This window comes from Metarhizium album, assembly GCF_000804445.1.
Source record: "Metarhizium album ARSEF 1941 chromosome Unknown scaffold_23, whole genome shotgun sequence".
NCBI lineage: Eukaryota > Fungi > Ascomycota > Sordariomycetes > Hypocreales > Clavicipitaceae > Metarhizium > Metarhizium album.
Genome location: NW_024467597.1, coordinates 157,993 through 180,703, shown reverse-complemented (window position 1 = coordinate 180,703; position 22,711 = coordinate 157,993). Strand labels below are relative to the sequence as shown.

Sequence of the window (22,711 nt, the reverse complement as noted above, 5' to 3'; positions counted from 1 at the left end):
TTAGGGAATGAGTATTCTAGAGTCGCACCGCCTCGGTACTTCAAAACTGCAAATTTTGGAACTGATATTATGCCTATATCGAGGCACGTCCTCGCTTGAACGCATATTTTACTTAGAAGCGCACGAGAATCGATGGACATAAGTTGAGTACTTCAATGCCAGGTTGAAGAGCGACAGCTTGATTGTTGTGAATCCCCAAAGTCTGATTGTAGAATGAGACCCAAAAATGCGTTATCATAGCTAGACATACATTTACATCAATAGATAGGTGCCCTAATATCCGCCAGACATCTGAGTTTTTTCCGATCATGTCGGCAACCATCCTCTAGTTAGCAATGCTTTTGAAGCGGCAACATCTTCCGTCATACATGTTGCAAATACATGACATGTTATAATATGCGTCAAGCGCCTTAAGATCCATACACCCTTTCGACTGGAGTTGCAAGGATAGTATAAGTAGCTTGTAACGCACCCTCTACCCAGTGGCCAAAACAAACCCAGTTAAATGTACAGCTTGTTGTTCTTAGTCTTCTAGCCCCCATGTGCAAAATTCAAAGTTACACAAACCAGCGTCGACGCTCTATTTCATTTCTTGTTCAGGCTCAATGGCAGTTTCATCTGCTTCGAGAATATCGCCGTGTTGACCTCCGAATTCGCCGTCATTTTCGTACTCAAGCTTTTCTTGTTGAGCAATAGCTTGGGCAGAGACAATTTCGGCCAACCGTTTCAAACGAGGGGTTTGTAGCCCTTGTGAATAGATTAGCTCTAGGAAAACCATGACGCAAGGAATTAACAGGGCTTACATGATGGGGTGTAGGTCTCCAGTGCTGTGATCGCTCGAGGTTCTGCAATCTCGTAGGGTCCGCTATCGTCCATGTCAACCGCCTGAAGGAGCAGCACGTCACTCTTCTCAGTCACTCTGGAGGCAACGGCCTTCATAATTTCTCCATTGATAGGCTGCTCATAGTCTGCGACTAGGTACTGATTCAGCAGCTTTTGGATCTGGTTCGGCGAGAGCCTAGAGGCCGTTAGTCATGGGTATGTCCCTCGAAGCTTGGCTTGGCGCAACTTCGACACATACATCCAACATATGTCCTGAATAATTTCAATGTCATTTAGCGTGGCTTTCTTGAGCTGAAGAAGTTTTGTCGCTTGCTAAAACACGGCGAAAGATGTTAGTAAAATATCGAAACAGATATTTTTCATTTGATCTCAGACGAGCTCACCATCAAATGCTCAAGCTGAAGCGTGCCTTCTGGCATGTCGTGGCTCTTGCACCACTCTTCAATGCGAGTGATGTTGTAGTTGATTTGCAAGCCACGCTTCCATGAAAGGAAATTGCGGCGCATTAGTAAGTCATTGAATGCCGTAACGCCAACAAGGCGCAGAAGCTCGGTCACAGTCTGCGTGATAATGGAGTCTTCGAGGTAAAAAGCCTTCATGGCCCGGAAGACACTGTTGAGCAAGCTCAGTAAATTGTCCATGCTGTATGCCGGGGCAGAGTTGGACTGCAGAAGCTTGCCCAAAAACCTATTGCTTTCATTGGTGATGAAACCAGGTAAAGACTGCGATTCAATGATGGCTGGAATAATCATCTTATGCAACTTCTTCTTGAGAACCTTCATCCAAGTATGGTAGATATTGAACTCCAAGCTCTCGAGGTCGTGCTTAACAATTTCAAGCAGGCGGTCATACTCGTAGTTGTCAGTCTTCTGGGTCTCATACCAGTCTTCAGCGAGAAAAACAAATGACAACATCTCGTGGACGTTGGACAGCCAGAAGGCACCAGGGTTGATCGCTTCATCCCCGTCGTATTGCATTACCTCCTGCTGAATAGATTGCATCACATTTGCCAGGAAACGCTCTGATTCCTTGACAAACCCGTTATTCCACATCTCAGATGTGACAAGATTGATAAGGTAGGAGGGGAACAACACTTCTTTGTCGGATGGTGGGGGAGTTGAATTCGGTGAGGGGATTTTGAGGTTGCGAATTAATCCCATTGTCACCTCTTCGTTTAAGCCATCCTCGTCGGCAAGAAGAGTCTCTAATTCCATTTCAATATTATCAACCCCAGGAATATATGCTGTACCAGACAAATTCTGCCGATGAGCGGTGTTTGTAACGGCCATAGAGACTGGGCGTGGATTATAAGCGGCACTGAAGCGATCCAAATCTCGCGGCTCAGCTCCGGCGCTTCTGCGCTTGGGTCTCTTGGAGGCCACGAGGTTAATGAGTCCGGTACCCGTCGACGCCGTCGCTGAGTTGCCATTCGCAAGGTCTCCATTGACAGGTGCACTTCTCTTGGCCACTTCCAGGGCGTCACGGAGAGCTTCAAGCTCTTGTCTGAGACTGACATTGTCCTTTTCCCTGTCATTGCTCGTCTGTTTAGCAGACTCCAGTTCTGTGTTTGACAAGCGCAGGGATTCTCTCAAGTCGCGCTCCTCTTCTTGCATTCGCTTGATGTTTGCTGTTGACTCGTCGAATGCCTGCTGAAGTTTTTTCATCTCCTCCTCCATTGCTTGTAGACGCGCAACAGCGATACCTGCCTGGTTGGCCTCAGTCTGCAGTTCTTTCGTCCTCGCTTCAAGTGCATTGTGTCGATTCTTCCACGACTTGATTTGACTTTCGTAATTCTCGACTTGTGCCGAAAGGTTTTTGTTCTTTTCCTTCATCGACCCCAAGGACTGAGTGAGTTCAACAACCTTGTTCTCCAGCTTATAGGATATTTGCTTCAGATCGCGAGCCTCCTCCCGAACCTTCTTGTAGCCTCGTCTCGCCAGTTTACCACGCCACAAACTCTGAATCAGAGTCACCTTTCTACGATACTGGCGCCAGGACCGCAGTTGTCGACGGGATCGCCAAGCCCGCTGAATGACAAGGGCAGCGTTACCGACCCTGGTCTCCATGATCTGCTTTCGTCGAAGATAACCCTTGGCTGCTGATTCGAAGAAAGTCATGTCCTTTCGGATAGCCAAAAACTTCTTTCGATCCTTTTGGCCTCTCCATACACGTTGAATTGTAGTCGCTGCTCTTGTAGTGCGGAGTTCCTGGGCCTGTCTTCTGGCAATATATGCTCTGGCGGCAGACTGGGAGCGAATGACAGACTCTCGGGCCCCCAGGTATCGACGTCGATAGTACTTCGCTCTCAAATTCTTCTGAATAAGAATAGCACAGTCGTTAAGTCGACTTGTCCGTGAATTCTCCAAGAACGCCAGCATACCAGCGCGGAAGAAGATCTTGGTAAGACCCAATTGATACTTGTCCAGTCCTTTGCCAGTGCTTGTACCCAAAGCCTTCGTCAGGATGGCATTAGCCATGTCACGAATCTCCGCCGTCCACTGGCCAGAATGCACGAGCATATAATATCTAAGGGCGAACTCTTCATATGTCCACCTGGTAGGATACCCAGCGCAACTAATGCGGACAGTCTCCAAAACGCCACAGGCACGCAACTGGCTAAGGACCATGGGACCTTCAAACTGCCATGCTGCCTTGGCCTCATTGGGCTTGATACATCGAATATAATGAACGTCTGTATTGTTTATTGTATTCATCAATTCAATCAGAGAGGATCGGAAGATGCCCCCAAGTGTCGGCTTCCTGTTTACAGCCACCCCGATCTTCCTACCAGCGGCGGGCTTTACGGCGTTTGAGGAAGCAGAAGCAACATCTTTTTCTCTGACAGCCGAGGCAGCGTCAAGCACCTGTTTCAGAAACGGGTTCGAAGTAGCGCGAAGTACCGTCATGTGCTCGTCCGGCACAGTGTCTCGATTTTTCTCAATGAAGCCTTCTGATTCGTAGGTTACATCTATGGCGTAATGGCAGACGGTGAAGGCGGATTTGCCAAATCGAGGTTTCTTGAAAAAGGGGTGCTGCTTGTCTGTCGCAAAATTGTGGTGAAGCTTTGTGACAAATTGTTCATCTGAGCCCATGGGCAATCTGGATTCTTCGTCCAGGAGAGATAGAACACCTAGCTTGCCTTCAATGAGGTCGATACAGGGCTGGTTGTCCGAAAAGTCGATGAATGTCCAGTCGATCTGTTCCTTCAGATATTCCTCTTGCTCTAACTTGAACACATGTTGATTGAATTCTTGTTGCAGCTTCTCATTGGCGTAATTGATACAGAATTGCTCAAATGAATTTTTAGCAAAATGTTCGAACCCATAAATATCCAGAACTCCAATAAAGGACTTTACACGGTTGAGAACTTCTTCAGTAGCCAAGCTGCGGTTAATGATTTCAACTAGCCAGTCGAACAAGCTTGAATAGATGAATTTGGCAACAGAGTCACGCACAACAATGGCTTGGGCTTGGCTCAAGTTTGACGTAATTTTCTCGCCTCTGGTGATTAGCTGCTTCTTGATGATCCATTTGGCGAATTCGAGCACATCGACTCCAAGGATGGCACAGGACTTCTCAAGCGATGGCTCTGTGGGCGCGAGAACGCTGTCAGTCCTGGACGCTGTGATCTTCACGTTACCAAGATGCAGTAAACCAGCTAAAAGCTTGAAGATGTCATTTTGCTGAGCCTCTGAGACGCCGATCGTTTGCAGAGATTTTTTAGTAGCCTCGAATTCGGCCTTGTCATCCACACCGTCTATAGTAGGGCAATTGCCTTGGTTGAGGTACTCAAACTGCTCAATTGGCATGATGTCAAGCTCCTGACGTTGGCTGTCAGAAGCCCCGGCGACAAGTTGATAAAAAATGTGGTAGTTTCGCTCTTTTAGAGGTTGGAAGACCAGACGCGACCGCTCTAGCAGGTATGTTCTTATCTTTGCACCAATAATATTCGTTTTCTCGTCGAACATGATCTCGATATATTTGCCAAATCTTGAGCTGTTGTCATTTCTTGTCGTTTTGGCGTTACCGAACGCTTCCATGATAGGGTTGGTAGCCAGGATCTGCTCTTCAGTCTCGCTCATGGCTTCAGGGCCACGCTTGGAGCGGGCTCCTGGGTTGTCGGGTGACTCTCTGGTCGCGAAGTAGCGCATAATGTACTTGGCGCTTACAGTCTTCCCGGCACCCGATTCACCAGACACAACAATAGTCTGATTTTTGTTATCCCGAATCATGTCTCTGTATTGGTTCTTTACATTAGCACGTGGAATGTCGGGTAAGAGCGTATAGCATGTTCGTACATGAAAGCCTCTTCGGCGATAGCAAAGAGATGCGGAGCTTGGGTCGCCCGTTGCTTCCCAGCGTAGACTTGTACCATACCCGGCACATAGAGAGAGTCGACTCGAGCGAACGGATTTGTTGCGATAAGGACGATCCCACTGTAGGTGTAGATTTCCTTCTGTGAATATCGTAATCTAATAGCTTGCAACACTGCGAGTAATGTTAGCACAATATTCGACCTTGATGAATATCGTAAAATGTCGATCGGCTAACATACCAGCAGGTTCGTTAAGGTGAGATAAATTTGTAAGATCGTCGCTGGCTTCCAGCATCGTCGGGTTCATCAGGGGCGGTAATGATGCATGATTTCCGCTTTGTAAAGCATCGATGGGAACTTCGATGATCTTGGTCTACCAGAACCAAGAATACCCGGTCAGCGAAAGCCTTGAGTCCATTTTTGAACGCTGCAGGCTATGGAAGAGATGGCATACCTCGCCATTATCAAGCTTGAAGGAAAGTTTGGCTGTTGAGCCGTCAATGTGTTTGCTGATCAGCTCTGAAGCTACCCAACCCTCAGCAGCATCAGGCTGCCACGCCCTCGTGCCGACGTCGTATGTCGATGCCATAGGGTGACGGACTACCAGTCAAGGCACTGAAGGATAACAAAAAGACCGGCGCCGCTTGGTTTTAGGATTGAGGAATGTGTGGAAAAATTGCCTTGGGAGATGGTTCTTTCATGTATGAAGGATACTTCAAAGAAGCTCCTTGATCAAGAGTCGCGACGGCTGGAGCCACTGGCTACAAATAAAGGGGGGCGGGTCCAAAATACGGGGCCAGCTTTAAAATGCCAGGACGTGGTACGGGGTACCAGGACTGGTGAAATTCACACGCAGAAAAAAAAGGGCCCAAAATGTGTCAAATAACAACAGTAAGGTGGGCGACTGGCTAAATATTAGTTGAAGGTACAAAATGCAATTTTGACAAAAGATCAACAAGGGGTTTGGCGAAGGCTGCCTACTTTTAAGTAGTACTTAACTTACTTGGGTTGCGAGTGCCCCGTACAGAACGTCAAGCTCCATTACCCCAGCAACTCGGTGGCCGTCCACATGACGCTCGGCTTCGGCGAGACGTTCGTCTACCTCAATCTCCTGTACTACGTGAGGTAAGAATCCCCTTCCCACAGCGGTAGCGGTCGACGGGGCTCCCAACTTGCCGCCGCCGCCCCTGCTTACGCCTTGTCAGCACCCTCATGCTTCACCGCGAGTACTTCCCCTTCCTGCCGACCCCGGAGTCGGAGCCACGGGGTCCAGTCGACCAGCCCATGCTGGGGGCGCCCGCCCCCGAGGGCTGGTGGGACGACAGCTCCCGACTCCTCTTCGGCGCGGCAGAGCACATCGCCGCCATTCTACACGAGGCCTCCGAGTGTGGCGTGCATCTCATGACGCCCTTTGCCGGGTTCTGCGCATTCTCAGCCGGCTACCTCAACCTCTACGTGGCGAAATACCCCCGAATGAACCTGGGCCGCAGCCCGCGAGCAAGCGACTGTCTCAAAATGTGTCTCGACTACCTGGAAAAGTTTCGACTTGTCTGGAAAATCGCCGACGGATGGGTAAGCCGCCCGCAAGCATGACACGACCGTGGCCACCGTTGCGCTAACATTGAGAGGGCGGCACGCGCAAGATCAAAACGATACACCATGCATCCGTGCTCTACGAGCGAGCAACCGAGGACCGGACACGATACCAGGGGCGCACACGAGCAGACTTTGATACTCTACACCAGTCTGTCCACGAGTTCCGTGTCGTGGATAGATCCGACGCGCATACTCGGGAGATTCGGGGCGCGGAGCGGCCCTCGGCGCAGGCGACTTGGCCGGTTCAAGGGCACGAGCACGAGCACGAGCACGAGCACGAGCTCGACACTAATACCTTGTTGAACCAGCTTTTCGCGGAAGTCAGCAATAACCTCGACGAGCAGGGGGCCTGGTCTCAATGGTGGCCGGCGATTGATCAGGTGGATCTTTAATGAGCTGCGTAATTACATCCGGGGTTTTTTTTTTCGTTGAAGCTTCCAATGAATGAGTGACGACCTTTGATTTTTTTGATTTTTTTTTTAAAAAGGGCTGTAATATCTGGTTTTCTATACATGTCCTATTTTTATTTCCCGGTCTAGAAAAACAGTCAACAGATAATGCACCTCTTCATATGGCTCCCCTCCCGTCACCGCCAACAAATGCATACCTGTCGCGTCAACCATTCGCCGTTTCTCCTTCCAATCACGCCTTTGCAAAGACCTTTCTCGAGTTCATCAGGCGAACAGCAAGCATAAAGAGCATGCCGACAAAAGGCGCCACAACCACGCCAAGAGGACGTTTTTTGAAGCAGCTAAAAAGGCACGTAAATGGCGTCTGGATTCTGTACTAGATCTACTAGAAATTTGGGACGAGAAGGGTGTACATTATAGGCGAAGAGGTTAATAGCGTTATTAGGTTGAAAATTGGCCCGCCTTGGTGTCCGGCCCGCCTTGCTGTCGAGCACCACCTTTGGTGGTGAGGGCTTTTGCTAGCCGAACCACATAAAGTGGGGCGGGCACGATTAGTACCCAGGTAACGTACCAAGTAATTACTAAGTAGTTAGGTACTTAAGAGGTAGGTAGGCAGACACCAACCACCGATCCACAACGCGCTTCCCAAATTGACTTCTCCAGATTGCGGTCGTGGATGCAAAGGCTCTCTCGATGCGCAGAGGAACCTATTTTTCATCGTGCATTGCATTTGGTATCGTTGACATTCCAGAACTGATTGCTGGACCAATGTACGGCTGCCTGCTACTTGGACGATTGTACCAGAGGCTATCTCTGTACCCACCTATTTAAGTACCTATAAGTAGGTATGCAGAACTATCACAAGTATTACGGACTAGCCTTACAGACTACTGGTGTAAGTAGGTACCTACCTAGGTAGGTAGGTAGAATGGCACGCAGAGGGGTGTTGTTAGGATCATATTTAGCTTTATCAGCCATTACAAGACGGCGGACTTTTAACCAGCTTATATCGATTTCTTACCTTTCTTTGGAGAGCTCTACCGTCCATGAAAACAGGGGCCGCGCGTGTGAGGTAGGTCAATACAAGGATTGCAGGACGAGAACGGCAGCTGAGCTACACGTCTCTTCAAAATTCCCGAAGGCCTTGTAAATGCTCTTATCCCACCCCCTTCTCTCTCCTCTATGAGTTGTCGTCTGAAGAAGCTTTTGCCTCTGCATCCGTTGCCCAACTGTGGTGGAAACGCCAACGTGCCAACTTTTCTCCTGCCTGTACTTCTCGTTATATTCCAGGCACGTAGCTGAGAGCGACAGAAATCGGAGTGCCCCGGTTCCTCATTGAGACCTGGAGTTAGCAGCTTCAGCTCGACGTACATGGCATGTGTTCGAGACAAACAAATATTGTGATGGGGGAAATCAGAGTTGAGTACCTCTTCTGCAAACAATTGGCATCGAGAACCGAGTAAGCTGGAACAGTACCGACGTTCGATTAGTAATAGATATTACAGCGAAAGCACAATAGCATGACATACAAGACCTCCAAAACTCGAAGCAAATCGAGATGCTAGTCTAATGATAATCCATACTGCCCATAATTTACCTGCCAAGAATCCAACCTAGGTATTTCAATTGCAACTTGCCGTGCATGAAATAGCGCGCAAAAAGAGGCTCATTCATTGTTACACGGAAAAGCCTCAACCACACGACTAGCTGCAATGCACAAAGGTTGCAGCTATCACGATGCCCTCATAGGCCACTAGTGGGCTTGGGCACTAAGGCATCAAGGCACTAAGGCACAAAGGGCATCACCCCTTTGTTGCCTATTCAAGTTACACACACAGGCACTACTATCATGTATATAAAGCCCTCGTTGGTCAGGTTTATCAGGTGGAGGAACCAAGGACCTTTGAGACCCTACGATATTACATGTGAATGTGAGTCATTTTCTCCAAGCCCTGATCTCCAAGACCAGCCCTTGTTACATTCATATTGGTTTTCTATTCTGGTTTGCTCGGATTTGAGTCCAGTCTATGCTAAAGTTGTTGTTGAGCTCAACTATACTATCATGTCAACCCACTACCATCGCTTTCCCATAATCATATTCCAAACGCCAGAGGTCCAACGCAAGCTTATGTATGGCTGTTCTTGCAACTCAGAACCCGGTTGCTAATGACCATGGCCTTTAGGGAACATTCAGCACGTTGAGTGCTGCAACTAATGTCTGCCTACAACTGCCAAAATCTGGACGTCTAGTACAACACCCGCGTCATAATACATGCTAGATAACTCAACATTAGTGATAAGGCGGATGAGGCTATCCAACTGCAAAGAAACCTACAGCTCAGGGCTTCCAGATTTTCGGTAAATTCTTTGATCTCCTCATAGCGCACATTACTGATATCGGCCATCAAGTATGCAACCTTGGGAATCCATGTTAGACAAAGACCAGTACTATATCGCGACAAGCCAGACTTACATCGCCTTTGCTATCGCTGATTTGCTTATCAACGTTGTGGCCGCCGAGAATTTCGTTGACTTTGGGACAGGTAAGTAGCCAGCTTTAAACCCCTGCAGGTCTCACTTGTTTAGTTGGGCGTTGTGTGGGTAGCTCACCTTTGCGCAGCACCCCAGGCACGTTGCGGTGAATGTAAATGACCTATGAAGGAATAAATATCAAGTGAAGAAATGATTAGTACAGAGAATGAGAAACGTAGGCAAACAAGCCATTGCCGACATATGTGGAGGAGTCCTTACTCTGGCATGATTCGGTTCATCCAACGTCAAAGATCTTAGTTGAGCCTCAGGCAAGTTCACACTTCCGAGAGTTATACCCTGATTGATGTAACGAACGAGTGCATCCGCAACTGGAGAAAACCAAGCAAGTCAGTATCATGGAAAACGAAACATCTTGCTATTGACGTGGTCACCTTCGATTCCGATTGCACGCTGTGCCTCCTCTGTGCTACCTCCAATATGAGGAGTAAGAATAATGTTATTCAAGGATCGGAGATCTTCCACCCAATTAATCAAATTGTTGGTAAAATAATCACCATTAGCATCCGGCTCGTTAGGATACACATCAAGAGCAGCGCCAGCAACCTTTCCAGATCGCATTGCTTTCACCAGAGCCGGAATATCCACAACAGTGCCTCTGCTGGCGTTGATGAGATAGGATCCGTGCTTCATCTGTTCGAATTGAGTCGTCGAGATCATACCCCGAGTCTCCGGGAGATCCGGCACATGAAGAGTGACAAAATCGGCTTCTTCTAGTAGGTTATCTAGGGTCGGAACTTGGCGGCAAGTACCAAGAGCCATGAGGGTGACGACATCGTAATAAATCACATTCATGCCCATGGCCTCCGCGAGAACCGAAAGCTGTGAGCCAATGTGACCGTATCCAACGATGCCTATCAAAGATGATCAGGAGTCAAAGCACAATCAAGGAGTGTTGCGGCGTTCAACACGGCAGCTACAGAAGTAAGGTACCGTGGAGAGAAATATTTTAAAATCGCTCAGAATATGGTTTCTTACCTAGGGTCTTGCCTCGAATCTCCCAGCACTTGGCACTAACCTTGTTCCATGTTCCACGGTGCATCTCAGAGGAGCGGTCACCCAGCTGACGTGCAAGGGCGATGATTTCCGCAACCACAAGCTCCGCAACACTACGAGAGTTGGCAAAGGGTGAGTTGAAGACTGCAATACCGTGGCGAGCAGCGTATTCAAGATCGACTTGATTGGTCCCGATGCAGAAGCAGCCAACGACCAGAAGATTTTTGGCCTCTTTCAGTACTCGCTGGTTCAATTTCGTCTTGGATCGGATGCCGATAACGTGTACATCGCTGCGTACATTTTGTGAGTCAACGATACGAGTCGGGTGGAAATTTGACCGAACTCACCGAATCTTGACAATCAGTTGGTCCTCAGGTAGAGAAGTTTTGAGCGCTTCGACTTGGTAGCCCTGTCCTCGGAGAATGTCTTGACCGGTAGTGTTGACATTTTCTAACAGCAAAATTTTAATGTCCTGCGTATTGAAAGGCTTGAGCTGTTTTGGTGCGCCGCGATGAGCTAAAGCCCCTCCCCAGCTGGATGGGGGGGAATTGAAAGTGGCTGTTGGGGAGGTTGACAAATTATTTGGATCCCAGCTGTGGGAGACCGTTCTTGAAGTCACCGTATGGATATCGAGGGGAGGCGTCATGGTGAAAGAATCTCGATACAAGAATTCAGTAGGACAAGATCAATTCTGGAATCAGTAAAGGGAGAGTGGTGGTTTGGCGGGGTAGAGCATGCTGCGACAAGTCCCAGGGTATTTAAGCAATTTAAACGTCTGATGGGGGGGCCTTCAGCGACGGCCTGGTTCAACTTACATGCGTACTTCAGTACTTACCTAAGTGCCTAAGTACTTACTTAGTAAGTACTTAACAAAGCACCCCCAGTTTGTACTGGAGTAGTTACTACTGAACTACTTCCTCTTGTCCACTCGAGCAGACATGCGATGACTTGACGCCACCAGCCTCAACGGGCACGACAATTTGATTCGATGAATGGGACCAGTTGATGTCAAGAGCACACCAGTGGACTATCACAGGTGCCAGGCTCCCCAAATCAGGCACAGCATTGCTGGTTACTTAAGTACTTACGTAAGTATGTTACCTTAGCTGTCCCTATAACTCCTTCGGATAAGGCTGTCAATTGACACATTCACCCTACTACCACCGCCCATCCACTCTAGCTGCAGATTATACATTAAGTACCTACTTAATTAGGTACTTGCTCCTCATCTAAGTACTTAGTACCTAAGTTGTAGAGCCAGCAGTAAGTTACAGGCTTGATGGGGAAGATGTAACCACTGCAGTTAAAGAGACATTTACATGTCGGAAGGCTGTCCTTGCCTCCCGAAATTCTCCCTCAAGTAATACCAACCTGAGTCAGACGTGGAAATGAGTGAATTGCATACAGATTTTTACGAATACATGGGCAAATTTTTCACATGTGGACTGTATGACTCGTGGACCAGTCAGTAGGCCTTCTTTTTTTCTGGTGCTGCTCAACAAGGTTGCTGATCCAGCACGCTTGAGCCAATTGGGATGCTTACATTCTGCCCCGTCAACCCGTCCTTGAATTATTCGTGGCTTGAATCCGGGAATCTTCGCCCATGTTTCTCCGATCTACGGAGTACAGATAGGAAATGCGTCACAACTAACTTACTCCGTAGATGGTGAAGGCTTCAAGCTTGGTAGGTGGGTGTTGCAAGTAACTAGTTACCCAATTGGCCAAAACGGCGCGATGCCCCTTTCAGACGTACCGCTCTGGGGCCAATCGTGAAGTTTGGTTATTGGTGCTACCAAAGTTGCGGGCTACTGCTACTTCGCGCTGCACGCTTTTCTCTAAATATATACAGTCACTTCACATACGCTGGCAATGTAGCGATTATCCCAAAACCAGCTATATACAACAACTAATAGAAAACGAGCTGCTGCCGCTCTAGGCCGATTTTATTCAGCAGCACATCAAAATTTTAGGAATCTCAATTTTCAAGCGATATGGGCCTCGAGAGCTGCCACGACCATTTGGCTTGGCTGGTGACGGGGCGATGGTAGCCCGAAGCGCAAAACTCCCTGCATGTAGACCTCTGCACGGCGGCGAACGGAATTGAAGGGTTCGGCCAGCGCTCTTTGTCTGCTCTTGGTTCGACTAGGATTTTGTCACCTTTGTAGCCGTTTCTCATCTAATATAAGCTTAAATTATCCTAACACATCCTCGCAGACAACCAGGCCGTTGCCATACTACATCTCCTTCATTTTATTCTTCATTGATGGCAACAAGTTGACAACATCTTGCAAACTACTTAGGCAGGTAATGACAGCTCATTCTGTTCGATTAAAATACACCACCACACGCGATCTTGCTCCAGGGGAACATGGGCAAGGAGATAGATTTGCTTCAACTCCAGCTTTGGCCTAACAGATTCTTTGGTGCTCCTCCATTGTGTGGGAATTAAACATGTGCAATGCTCTCTTTCTTCAGCGCGGAACTTCATCACAATAGTGCAGCTGCCACTGTCTTGCCAGAGAGAGAAAAATAAAATGTATCTGCCGATTATCATAAGCCCCTTTTTGTTTGTCTATGAAATTAATCCAGAGCCCTCAAAACTACTTCGTAAGCCTCCATCACCTGCCACCCAGCACCACGTCCTCCCTTGCGACTTTTGCGACAGGCAAGCGCGCCAGTCGTTAAATATTATTTGATCATGCAACTAACCCGCCCAATACTTCATACTAGGGGTCAAGACTATGTTTGATGAAAAAAGAAAAGAAATCGCACAACTATTAGTCTCTAAGCAGCATAGTTGCTCAGCTTTGCTTGCACTCAGCAGCCTCCTGCTTGGGCTTCCCGGACTCGTCCTAAAGTAACTGGTAAGATGTCTGATAAATCAGAGGGTAGGCAATAAGAACTTACTTCCTCGTCGGAATCTTCCTCGTCGTCGTGATCATCACTCATGTCATCCTCGTCATCATCCTCATCCTCGTCAAAATCCTCACCATCCAAGTCGTCCTCGTCAAAATCGTCCTCAAAGGCAAGAGCTTCACCGGTGAACCAATCAATAGCGCGAGGAATCAGTTTTTCCTTGATATCTTCGCCTAACTGGTAATCAAGTTCCAGTCGATCTTCAATATCAGCCACAGCGTCTTCGTCCTCTACATTATCATCGGTGGGGGCTTGGGGTGGGGAGAAAAAGTTGAAAAAAGATTCGGTAGGAACCGTCTTCTTCACAATACGGGTCTGGTTGGTGTCTGTTTGACTGTCAGAATGGACTTCATGTGAAGCATCAAAATTTGAAGTCATACTCTTGTTTCTTTGCTTCTTTGCTTCGACACGCACGGTCAAATCTTTGCCAGAGCGCCATTCAATCTTGTCACCCTCCGCATGGTCGTAAATGAAATCACCACCATAGCCGCTTTCGTTTTGGTAGAAATACGTCTTAGTGATGAATTTGTTGGTGAAGAACTCATTCTCTGCGAATTCAAATATGAGACGGAAGCCAGGTTTGTCGAGATACTCCATGCGAATATCAGTCAGGTGTTTTAGTGCAGCCTCGTCGCGGTCGGTGATCATTTCGGCGAGTGTCGTCTGGTTCTTCATGGCCGACAGCCAGAACTCGGGTATGCCAGATACATCCTCGGCGACATCACCCTGCTTCGGTGCGCCATCATCAGGTGTACCTTCAGCCTGGCCCTGCCCATCCTCATTTTCACCAGCCTTGACCTCTTCCTCGGTCGGTTCTGTCTTTCCGTTAACAATGGCAGCACGCTTCTCGTAGAGCGGCATGAACTTGGCGAAGTATTTCTTCTCAAGTTCCAGGACTTCTTTCTGAAATTCATCTTCGAGCCTCGAGTGCTCTTTCTGGACGCCACGCAGACCGGAAACTCGGCGGCGAACGGCAGGGGGAAGTGACTCGATATATCCTGAGGAGCGGCCAATAAGCGAGCCCAGACGGCCCTGTATCATTTGAACTAGTTTGGGGTTCTGGGCGAAAATAGCTGCGGCAGCGGCGCGATCCATGTCCTCTGGAGTTTTGGCTAAGTAATCAACGAGCAACGTCTGGTTTTGAATGATGGATGTTTACCTTCTTTGATACTAGCCACGCCAGGTTGCTGGGCATGGGAAGAGATAGGCGCATTGGTAGCTGGTGTATTCTGAGGCGTGCTGGAGGTGGGGCAATTAGTTTGGGAAGAGGCGGTTTGTGCCTGGACGTAACTACTCACGGGGCCGTCAAGTCAGGTCGCTTGTTTCTGATCGGTTCGGCCATTTTGCTGGCCGGGTGGAAACACGACGTGTTCGAATATCAAGCGGTCGTTGAAAATGGTAGAAGGACGACGTTTGTGAAGGGAATGAGGAAGATGGGGAAGGAGAAGGTTGAGGTGAGGAACCCGCTCTTTGGCGGCTGGCTAAATTTCGGTGGGGAAGCAAGCGGGCAAACGAGAAAAAAAAATTTAGGCGGAGCGTAGTCTGGTGGGAGAGCCAGCTTGTTGGGCCCGACACGAACGGATTGTTTAGGCTAGTCGAGATTTTGAAACAACTCTCAGCGAGAACGATGTTGTCTGGAGGGGGCAAACAGCGCCAGTGTCCCAAGTTCTATCCTCGCACATTGCTGGAGGTTCAGCAGCCCCCATCCCCAGCCTGAGGCAAACAGTCTAGGTGACGATAATATGTCACGCAGACTTTTGGTGTTAAGGATCTAGCCCAGACAATAATGAGGTTCGCTGATGCGAGCAGTTTCACGTTCGTTGATCTTTAAATTCCAGCTGATATTTACGCCTCAAGGGCCTTTTTGTGACCAGAGTTGCTTGTTTTGTTTAAATTATCTGTTATAGGCAGACAACTTATTTAGGCTACCGATAACCTGCAGCTGCATTTGCTTGACCAGAGCGTATAGGTAGAAAGAAGTGTGGATAATTAGGTAACTCTACATGTAAAGCTTGATGTTATTTTTGCGCGGCTGTAGGGTAGTGCATACGGCAATACGTAGAGCCGCAACTGGTCCTGAATAGTAAGATGGCACCAAGTCCGTGTTACTTTAATAGCATCACCTCCAGTTGCTCGAATACATATGGATAATGGTTTGAGGAGCTGGACGAGCCAAAAGTCGGATATATATGAAGGCCTGGGCTGGTTGCAAGGCACTCTGGCGGGGGGGACCGGCCAGTTAGCTATTCCCTGCCCGGGCAAGCCTCGGGAGCAAACGGCGCACCAGCCGCACAAGCATTGGACCTTTCCAAATCAGCAATGGCAGAACCATCCCGTACATGCTGACAATTCTTACCGCAAGCTGGCCATTGTCTCCTCGGCCGCCGCTCATCGCATGTGAAGACGCCGAACTGAGACCCCAAGATATGCCACGTGGGCGTCCGAAAAGCGAAACCAAGCGATGAATGATGATAGGGTTCATAGCCTACGCCGCGGCGACGGCGCGTCTGCGGCAAACGACCCAGCGACTTTATATCGCCTGAACTCCAACCAGAGCAGCTCCAGTGTATTCGAAAATGTTGAAATGGCACACGACGAGGTATCCCTGGGTTGACCAAGTATGCCATCTTCAAGGCCTATTCAACTAATTGCCTGCCCTAGCTCTACTCAGGCCCTGTGGCGGAAAGTTTACCCAGCAGTGTCTCTGCCTTCTCCCATCGCCGAGCCCGTGCCGGCTCAACAGCAAGTTTCACATATTACGAGGAGCCCGAGGTACCAGAAGGCGAGGAGGAGCCAGACATATTTACTAATCTAAATGAAAGTTTTGTTAGACGGAGCCTCAGCGATCTCGGCGACCTCGAATTTGGCATCGATGACGAGGAAGACTCGGCGGACCGAGAATATCTCGCAACTCACGATGATTACATGCTGAGGCGTCGTTCGTCAGCGCAGTCACGAGATTCTGTTCACGTACATCTCCTCCGCAGAGACAGCACGGCTACAGTGGCCAGTGCTCGCACCGAAGGGCGAAGTAGCCAGAAGATGTACATGGCCAACGAGGATCTAACCATCGTCGTAGCCGGTTTTCAAACGAGTAAAGCGGGGTTTTTGATATATACAGTGCTGTGCTTCATCACTGGCGGGATTGCATTCCTGCTTCTTCGCTGGTTGCCACGATGGTACATCTCAATTGTCGGACGGCTCTGTCCGCTAAGGCAATGCGACTGGGTGGTCATTGAAAACCAATGGGGTGAATTGAGCATCATCAAGGTCACGACTCTAGAGTATGGTAGGCCTGTCTCGTCTGTCTTCGGTATACCGGAAAAGCCATTTCTCAACAGCCTTGACGATGAAAACGACCCACTCATAGACGATCTACGCTCGCTAGATTACCGCTATGTCCGACTTTATTTTCACCCGGTCAAAGATAAATTTGTCATGTCTTCTGGGTGGAAAGATCCCGAATGGACAGATGTACGACTCGTTCGATCAGGCCTGGATAGCGACGACAAGGCCATACGTGAAGCCATCTTCGGTCATAACCTGATAGATATTGAACAGAAAACCATTGGCCAATTACTCATAGATGAGGTACCGAGCTCCTGTGGTCCTTACACCAGAAGGCGAATAAGTTGTTGAGTACAGCTAACATGAGTTGACTAGGTCCTTCACCCATTTTATATGTTCCAGGTCGCTAGCCTGATCCTCTGGTCCATGGACTCTTACTACTATTATGCTGCATGCATATTCATCATATCCCTAGCTAGTATTTCTACGACGCTGATTGAGACACGGGCTGTAAGTTTAAAAGAAACCCCCTCCCCCCCAAAAAAGGGCAGAAGCCAGCTAACATCGCTAGACGATGCTGCGCCTTCGCGAAATATCTCGGTTCGAATGTGATGTACGAGTTCTTAGAAACGGCTTTTGTATGGCCCTCAAATTAATAGACCATCCCATCCAGATAGCAATGCTGAGACGCAAACAGGGAAATGCGTTTTGTCGAGCGACCTGGTGCCCGGAGATATTTATGAGTTGAGCGACCCGAACCTGTCACAATTTCCGAGTGATAGTCTTTTGCTCACGGGCGACTGTATCGTTAACGAGAGCATGCTTACCGGTAAGGGATGACGTTAAAGTCAATGCGCGGTCGATCTGACAAGATTAGGCGAGTCTGTCCCAGTCTCCAAGATTCCCGCAACGGATGAGACCTTGCGTTCCATGGACCTCGCGGCTTCCTCAGTGTCCCCTGAGATTTCACGACACTTCCTATACTGCGGAACGAAAATTGTCCGAACAAGACGACCTCAGGAGGGCCAAGATGAAGATGCTGTCGCTTTAGCTCTTGTCGTTAGAACCGGGTTCAACACTACCAAAGGTGCGCTGGTACGGTCTATGCTCTTTCCCAAGCCCTCGGGCTTTAAATTCTACCGAGACTCCTTTAGATATATCAGTGTCATGGCCATTGTCGCCATGTTGGGCTTTGCCACTTCATTTGTCAATTTTGTGCGGCTAAAGCTTGGATGGCACTTTGTCATTGTTCGTGCTCTTGATTTAATCACGATTGTCGTACCACCTGCTCTGCCAGCGACACTGACAATCGGCACGAACTTTGCTCTATCACGTCTGAAGAAAAAACAAATTTTTTGTATTAGTCCCCAGAGAGTCAATGTGGGGGGAAAAATCGACATCATGTGCTTTGATAAAACGGGGACATTGACAGAGGATGGCCTCGATGTTCTCGGACTCCGCATCAGCCTAGGAGCAGGTAAAGAGTTCAGCGAGCTCTTGTCTCGAGCACCCGACTTTGGGAACAGGGCAGTGGCACCAACTAGCAGGAACCCTGTTCAAGCCGCACTTTTCACGATGGCAACATGCCACTCGCTGAGGTCAGTTGACGGAGAACTCGTTGGTGACCCACTGGATCGAAAAATGTTCGAATTTACCGGCTGGTCTTTTGAAGAAGGAAAGCAGAGGGCTGTGGAGGGTGACGATGATGAGCAAAGCGGACTGACGCCATCCATTGCTCGTCCACCAGATGTATGAAATCTCCGGCTCCTCTGGCGATTATATTTGTCACTAACATAGCAAAAACGAAGAATTCCATCGAGCTAGGTGTTTTAAAGTCCTTCGAGTTTATATCTCAACTTCGGAGAGCGAGTGTTATTACACGACGTTTCGGTCAGAAAAATGGCGACATTTACGTGAAAGGTGCTCCTGAGGCTATGAGAGAGATCTGTCGTCCAGAAAGCTGTTAGTAGCCCCGGGCTGTCGGTATTTGTGTCACCAAACTGATTTTCGGCTGACTGGACAGTTCCTGATGGTTATGACGACTTGCTCTCATATTACACCCACCAAGCCTACCGAGTAATTGGCTGTGCCACCAGACACCTGCCCAAGCTTAGTTGGGTCAAGGCGCAAAAATTAACCAGGCCGGAGGTTGAGAGCAATCTTGATTTCGTCGGGTTTATCATTTTTGAGAATAAATTGAAACCCACGACGGCGGGTGTCTTGAAAGAACTTCTGGATTCTAACATCAGCGCAGTAATGGTCACTGGTGACAATATTTTAACAGCCATCAGCGTTGCGCGCGAGTCGGGACTACTAGACAGACAAGCGCATTGCTTTGTGCCCCGATTTCTGCGAGGTAGGACACCATAGTTCTGTACAAGGCTATGAACAAATCATTGATCCTGTTTTCCTATTCTTCAGGTGACTCCAGTGACCCCATGGCCGAGCTGCAATGGGAGAGCATCGACAACAGCCGCTTATGCCTTGACAAACTTACTTTACTTGTGAGTCTTTCTTGGAAACTTAACTGGTATGCCGTCTAACTGTATCGCAAAGCCGCTTCCCGCGCCACCCGAGGAAGATGTCTCTCTCCCGTATGATATCTCAAACCTGCAGAATTTTTCCTTGGCCGTTAGTGGGGAAGCGTTCCGTTGGATCGTCGATTATTCCCCCCGGGATATCTTGCAACGCGTATGTATTCAATTGCCTTGTGCTGTGGTATGAAGCTGACCTCTTTGAACATCTAGATGCTCGTGCAAGGGAAAATATTCGCCAGAATGTCTCCTGATGAAAAGCATGAACTTGTGGAAAAGTTACAGAGCATCGACTTTTGTTGCGGTTTCTGCGGCGATGGGGCCAATGATTGTGGTGCTTTAAAGGCCGCTGATGTCGGTATATCCCTATCTGAAGCAGAAGCTTCTGTTGCTGCTCCATTTACGTCTCGTGTCTTCGACATTCGCTGTGTACCTGAAGTTATTAGGTATGTCTCTTGCCGCTCGTCAGCTGATTATCAATTAACCTGTTTATTAACTTTGTATGGCTTATAGGGAAGGAAGAGCGGCACTCGTGACCAGTTTTAGCTGTTTTAAATACATGAGCTTGTATTCCGCCATACAGTTCACGTCGGTCAGCTTTCTTTATGCTAAGGCGTCTAATTTGGGTGACTTCCAGTTTCTCTTCATTGATTTGTTGCTCATCTTACCCATCGCTGTATTTATGGGCTGGGCAGGACCAGCTCCATTCCTGTGTCGCAAGCGGCCGACAGCAGATCTGGTTTCTCGCAAAGTCTTAACACCCCTCCTGGGACTGATGGTTCTCTGTGTTTGCATTCAAGGGGCCGCTTTTCTTGCCGTACGAGAACAGCCCTGGTACAAACCACCTGAGGTCGGCCGCGAAGCAAATATTAAAAACTCGGAGAATACAGCACTCTTCTTGTCGTCTTGTTTTGAGTATATATTATCCGGAGTTATACTGAATGCTGGTCCACCATTTAGGCAGAAAACCACGAAGAACTGTGAGAGAGTTGCATCAAGCCGGCACAATGAGACAATTGCAATGCTAACTTTTAGTCCAGGGCCTTTCACTCTCACCATAGTGGCTGCACTGGTCATCACTGTATATATGATAGTTGATCCAGGGCAGTGGATTAGGAAACTGATGGAACTTTCTCATATTGATTGGGGGTATAAATTATTTCTCATGGTCTTGGGCCTGGCGTACTTGGCTTTTGCTTGGTTCTTTGAGAAGTATTTGGCAATGCCACTGGCAAGAACAATTGGTTACACGAAGCAACGAATTATGGGACGTGCAAAAATACGCAAGCAGTACAAAGTCATACGTGAGGAGATGTGGAAAAATTAAGATTTTGTGCTTGGTAGCAAAATAGAGGCAACAACAGCCAATTACATACAAATGTGGGTCCGCGCAATCACTTTTGTGCCAGTCCATGACCTCACCACCTCAGTACTTCCATTTGACTCGCCCACCTCTTCTATCTCAACATCAGCCAACTATTATGCGCCAATCTGAACCAAGGAGGCAACAGCGATATGTATGAAACAAGTCGGAAATAACTCGACGATACTGAATCCACATCCTTCCTACATTTTCTTCCCTCACCTTTCGTCTAGAGCTCAGTCATTTCTCTGCATCGAATTCTCCTGCGCTAGGCTGTCTGAACCTTGAGCCACTGAGGAGCTGGACAATTTTATCCACCCGAATATGAACTACGGTATGTGGCAAGTTGCCGTGCTTTCTCAATTGACTACCAGTGCGCCGTTGCGGTAGATGCTTCTGTTCTACTACTGTTCCAAATCCAGCGTACGTCTTTTGAAATAGTCTCCTAACACTCAACTGGAATCTTCGTCCATATTTAGAATGGATTCTAGATCGTGGGTTCCTGCCTCAGGCTCTGATCAGGTTAGGCATTCGGCAACAGCTTCGAGAGCGGTTGAGAACCATTGAAAGCAAGTCCCTCACCGATGCATTCGAGGCTAAGATGGTCTATATCGAGAGGCTCAGGACTCGACCAATGGCTATTGCCACAGACACGGCTAATAAGCAACACTATGAAGTTGGCACTGGCGTCCTAGCTGCGTGCCTTGGACCACGAATGAAATATTCATGCTGCTTGTATCCGCAAGGGCATGAGACACTCGCACAAGCTGAGGCGGCAATGTTGAAGTCATATATTGACAAAGCAGACCTGAGAGACGGCATGGATATTCTTGATCTTGGGTGAGTTTTCACTGCGCTTATCTTATTCAGCCAGGAACTGCCTTCACTTCATTTATGCTCATGGCGAAGCGAGTTGGACGATGCAACAGACAGGTATTCTAATTGAGTATTTTAGATGTGGTTGGGGCTCAGGAGCATTATATTTTGCTGAGATGCTGCCAAAATCGCATATTGTCGCATTTTCGAACTCCAGAACGCAAAAGCAGTACATTGAATCCGAGGCGGCACGTCGAAACTTGACCAATGTCAGAGTGATTACCGGGGATGTCGTGGATTATGAATTCGAACCCGAAAGTTTTGATCGTGTCGTATCGATTGAAGTTAGTTGCATTTCACTCTCCTATGATCGTGTACCAGCTTTCTGAAGATTTTGCAATTCTCCTAGCTTTTTGAGCATATGAAAAACTACGAGCTCCTCATGGCCAAGATCTCCCGGGCTCTGAGAGTCGGCGGGAAGCTTTTTGTGCACATATTCGCGCACTGCACCACACCATATGACTTTGAAGACGGGTGGATGACGACACATTTTTTTACAGGCGGCACCATGCCCTCTGTTGACCTGTTGCTTTACTTCCAGAGGGACTTGTCCATCAAGAAGCAGTGGTGGGTGAATGGGTCACATTACTCAAAGACATGCGAGGTATGTTCCAAGTAAACCAATATCATATACTAGGATGCTTGTTAATAATCAGTCTAGGACTGGCTATCATTGATGGTCTCCAACAGGAAGCATATGTGGCCGCATCTGGTTGAGACATACGGAGAACAACACGCGTCCACTTGGTATAACCGCTGGCAAATATTTTACATGGCTTGCTCGGAATTGTTTGCTCACGGAGGAGGTGACACCTGGGGAGTCGCGCAGTACTTGTTCGAGAAGCCGTTCGCCGCTTAGAAATGAAACTGTATTTAGCGGTTGTATTCCCAGTTTGTGTTGTAAAAAATTAAATACTTCGAACTAGGCATCACTAGCCATACATCCAATCCTGGTGTTGGCCGTCGCCATCTAGTGATCCCAAGGATGCTTCCAGCCCATTAGAACTGGTCCTGTTGCTCGAAA

General features: G+C 48.3%; 6 protein-coding genes across 6 annotated transcripts; 3 read left to right on the top strand and 3 right to left on the bottom strand.

The window, feature by feature from the left end:
• Positions 1–580: 580 nt before the first annotated feature.
• MAM_06707 (Myosin head, motor domain protein) lies at positions 581–5,747 on the bottom strand (the record flags this gene model as incomplete). The annotated part of the gene is made up of 7 exons (XM_040825505.1): positions 581–747; positions 804–1,018; positions 1,082–1,155; positions 1,227–5,079; positions 5,142–5,331; positions 5,399–5,531; positions 5,613–5,747. The coding sequence occupies 7 exons, from the start codon at positions 5,745–5,747 to the stop codon at positions 581–583; spliced, it is 4,767 nt and encodes a 1,588-aa protein (XP_040676496.1).
• A 480-nt stretch (positions 5,748–6,227) lies between these two features.
• Positions 6,228–7,146, top strand: MAM_06706 (uncharacterized protein; the record flags this gene model as incomplete). The annotated part of the gene is made up of 3 exons (XM_040825504.1): positions 6,228–6,283; positions 6,364–6,730; positions 6,787–7,146. 3 exons carry the CDS (start codon positions 6,228–6,230, stop codon positions 7,144–7,146), a joined length of 783 nt encoding a protein of 260 aa, XP_040676495.1.
• Positions 7,147–9,410: 2,264 nt separating this feature from the next.
• MAM_06705 (NAD(P)-binding domain protein) lies at positions 9,411–11,356 on the bottom strand (the record flags this gene model as incomplete). The annotated part of the gene is made up of 8 exons (XM_040825503.1): positions 9,411–9,439; positions 9,500–9,581; positions 9,638–9,696; positions 9,775–9,817; positions 9,916–10,025; positions 10,089–10,568; positions 10,693–11,000; positions 11,058–11,356. 8 exons carry the CDS (start codon positions 11,354–11,356, stop codon positions 9,411–9,413), a joined length of 1,410 nt encoding a protein of 469 aa, XP_040676494.1.
• A 2,155-nt stretch (positions 11,357–13,511) lies between these two features.
• On the bottom strand, positions 13,512–14,968 carry MAM_06704 (nucleosome assembly protein; the record flags this gene model as incomplete). Its single annotated transcript, XM_040825502.1, has 5 exons — positions 13,512–13,562; positions 13,618–13,952; positions 14,007–14,738; positions 14,786–14,865; positions 14,925–14,968. 5 exons carry the CDS (start codon positions 14,966–14,968, stop codon positions 13,512–13,514), a joined length of 1,242 nt encoding a protein of 413 aa, XP_040676493.1.
• Positions 14,969–16,087: 1,119 nt separating this feature from the next.
• Positions 16,088–20,775, top strand: MAM_06703 (uncharacterized protein; the record flags this gene model as incomplete). Its single annotated transcript, XM_040825501.1, has 13 exons — positions 16,088–16,225; positions 16,288–17,217; positions 17,290–17,424; positions 17,486–17,552; positions 17,612–17,743; positions 17,792–18,663; positions 18,723–18,876; positions 18,938–19,270; positions 19,336–19,418; positions 19,471–19,605; positions 19,662–19,894; positions 19,962–20,428; positions 20,489–20,775. 13 exons carry the CDS (start codon positions 16,088–16,090, stop codon positions 20,773–20,775), a joined length of 3,966 nt encoding a protein of 1,321 aa, XP_040676492.1.
• Positions 20,776–21,135: 360 nt separating this feature from the next.
• MAM_06702 (ATPase type 13A2) lies at positions 21,136–22,546 on the top strand (the record flags this gene model as incomplete). The annotated part of the gene is made up of 5 exons (XM_040825500.1): positions 21,136–21,145; positions 21,291–21,651; positions 21,767–21,971; positions 22,037–22,291; positions 22,349–22,546. 5 exons carry the CDS (start codon positions 21,136–21,138, stop codon positions 22,544–22,546), a joined length of 1,029 nt encoding a protein of 342 aa, XP_040676491.1.
• Positions 22,547–22,711: the final 165 nt, after the last annotated feature.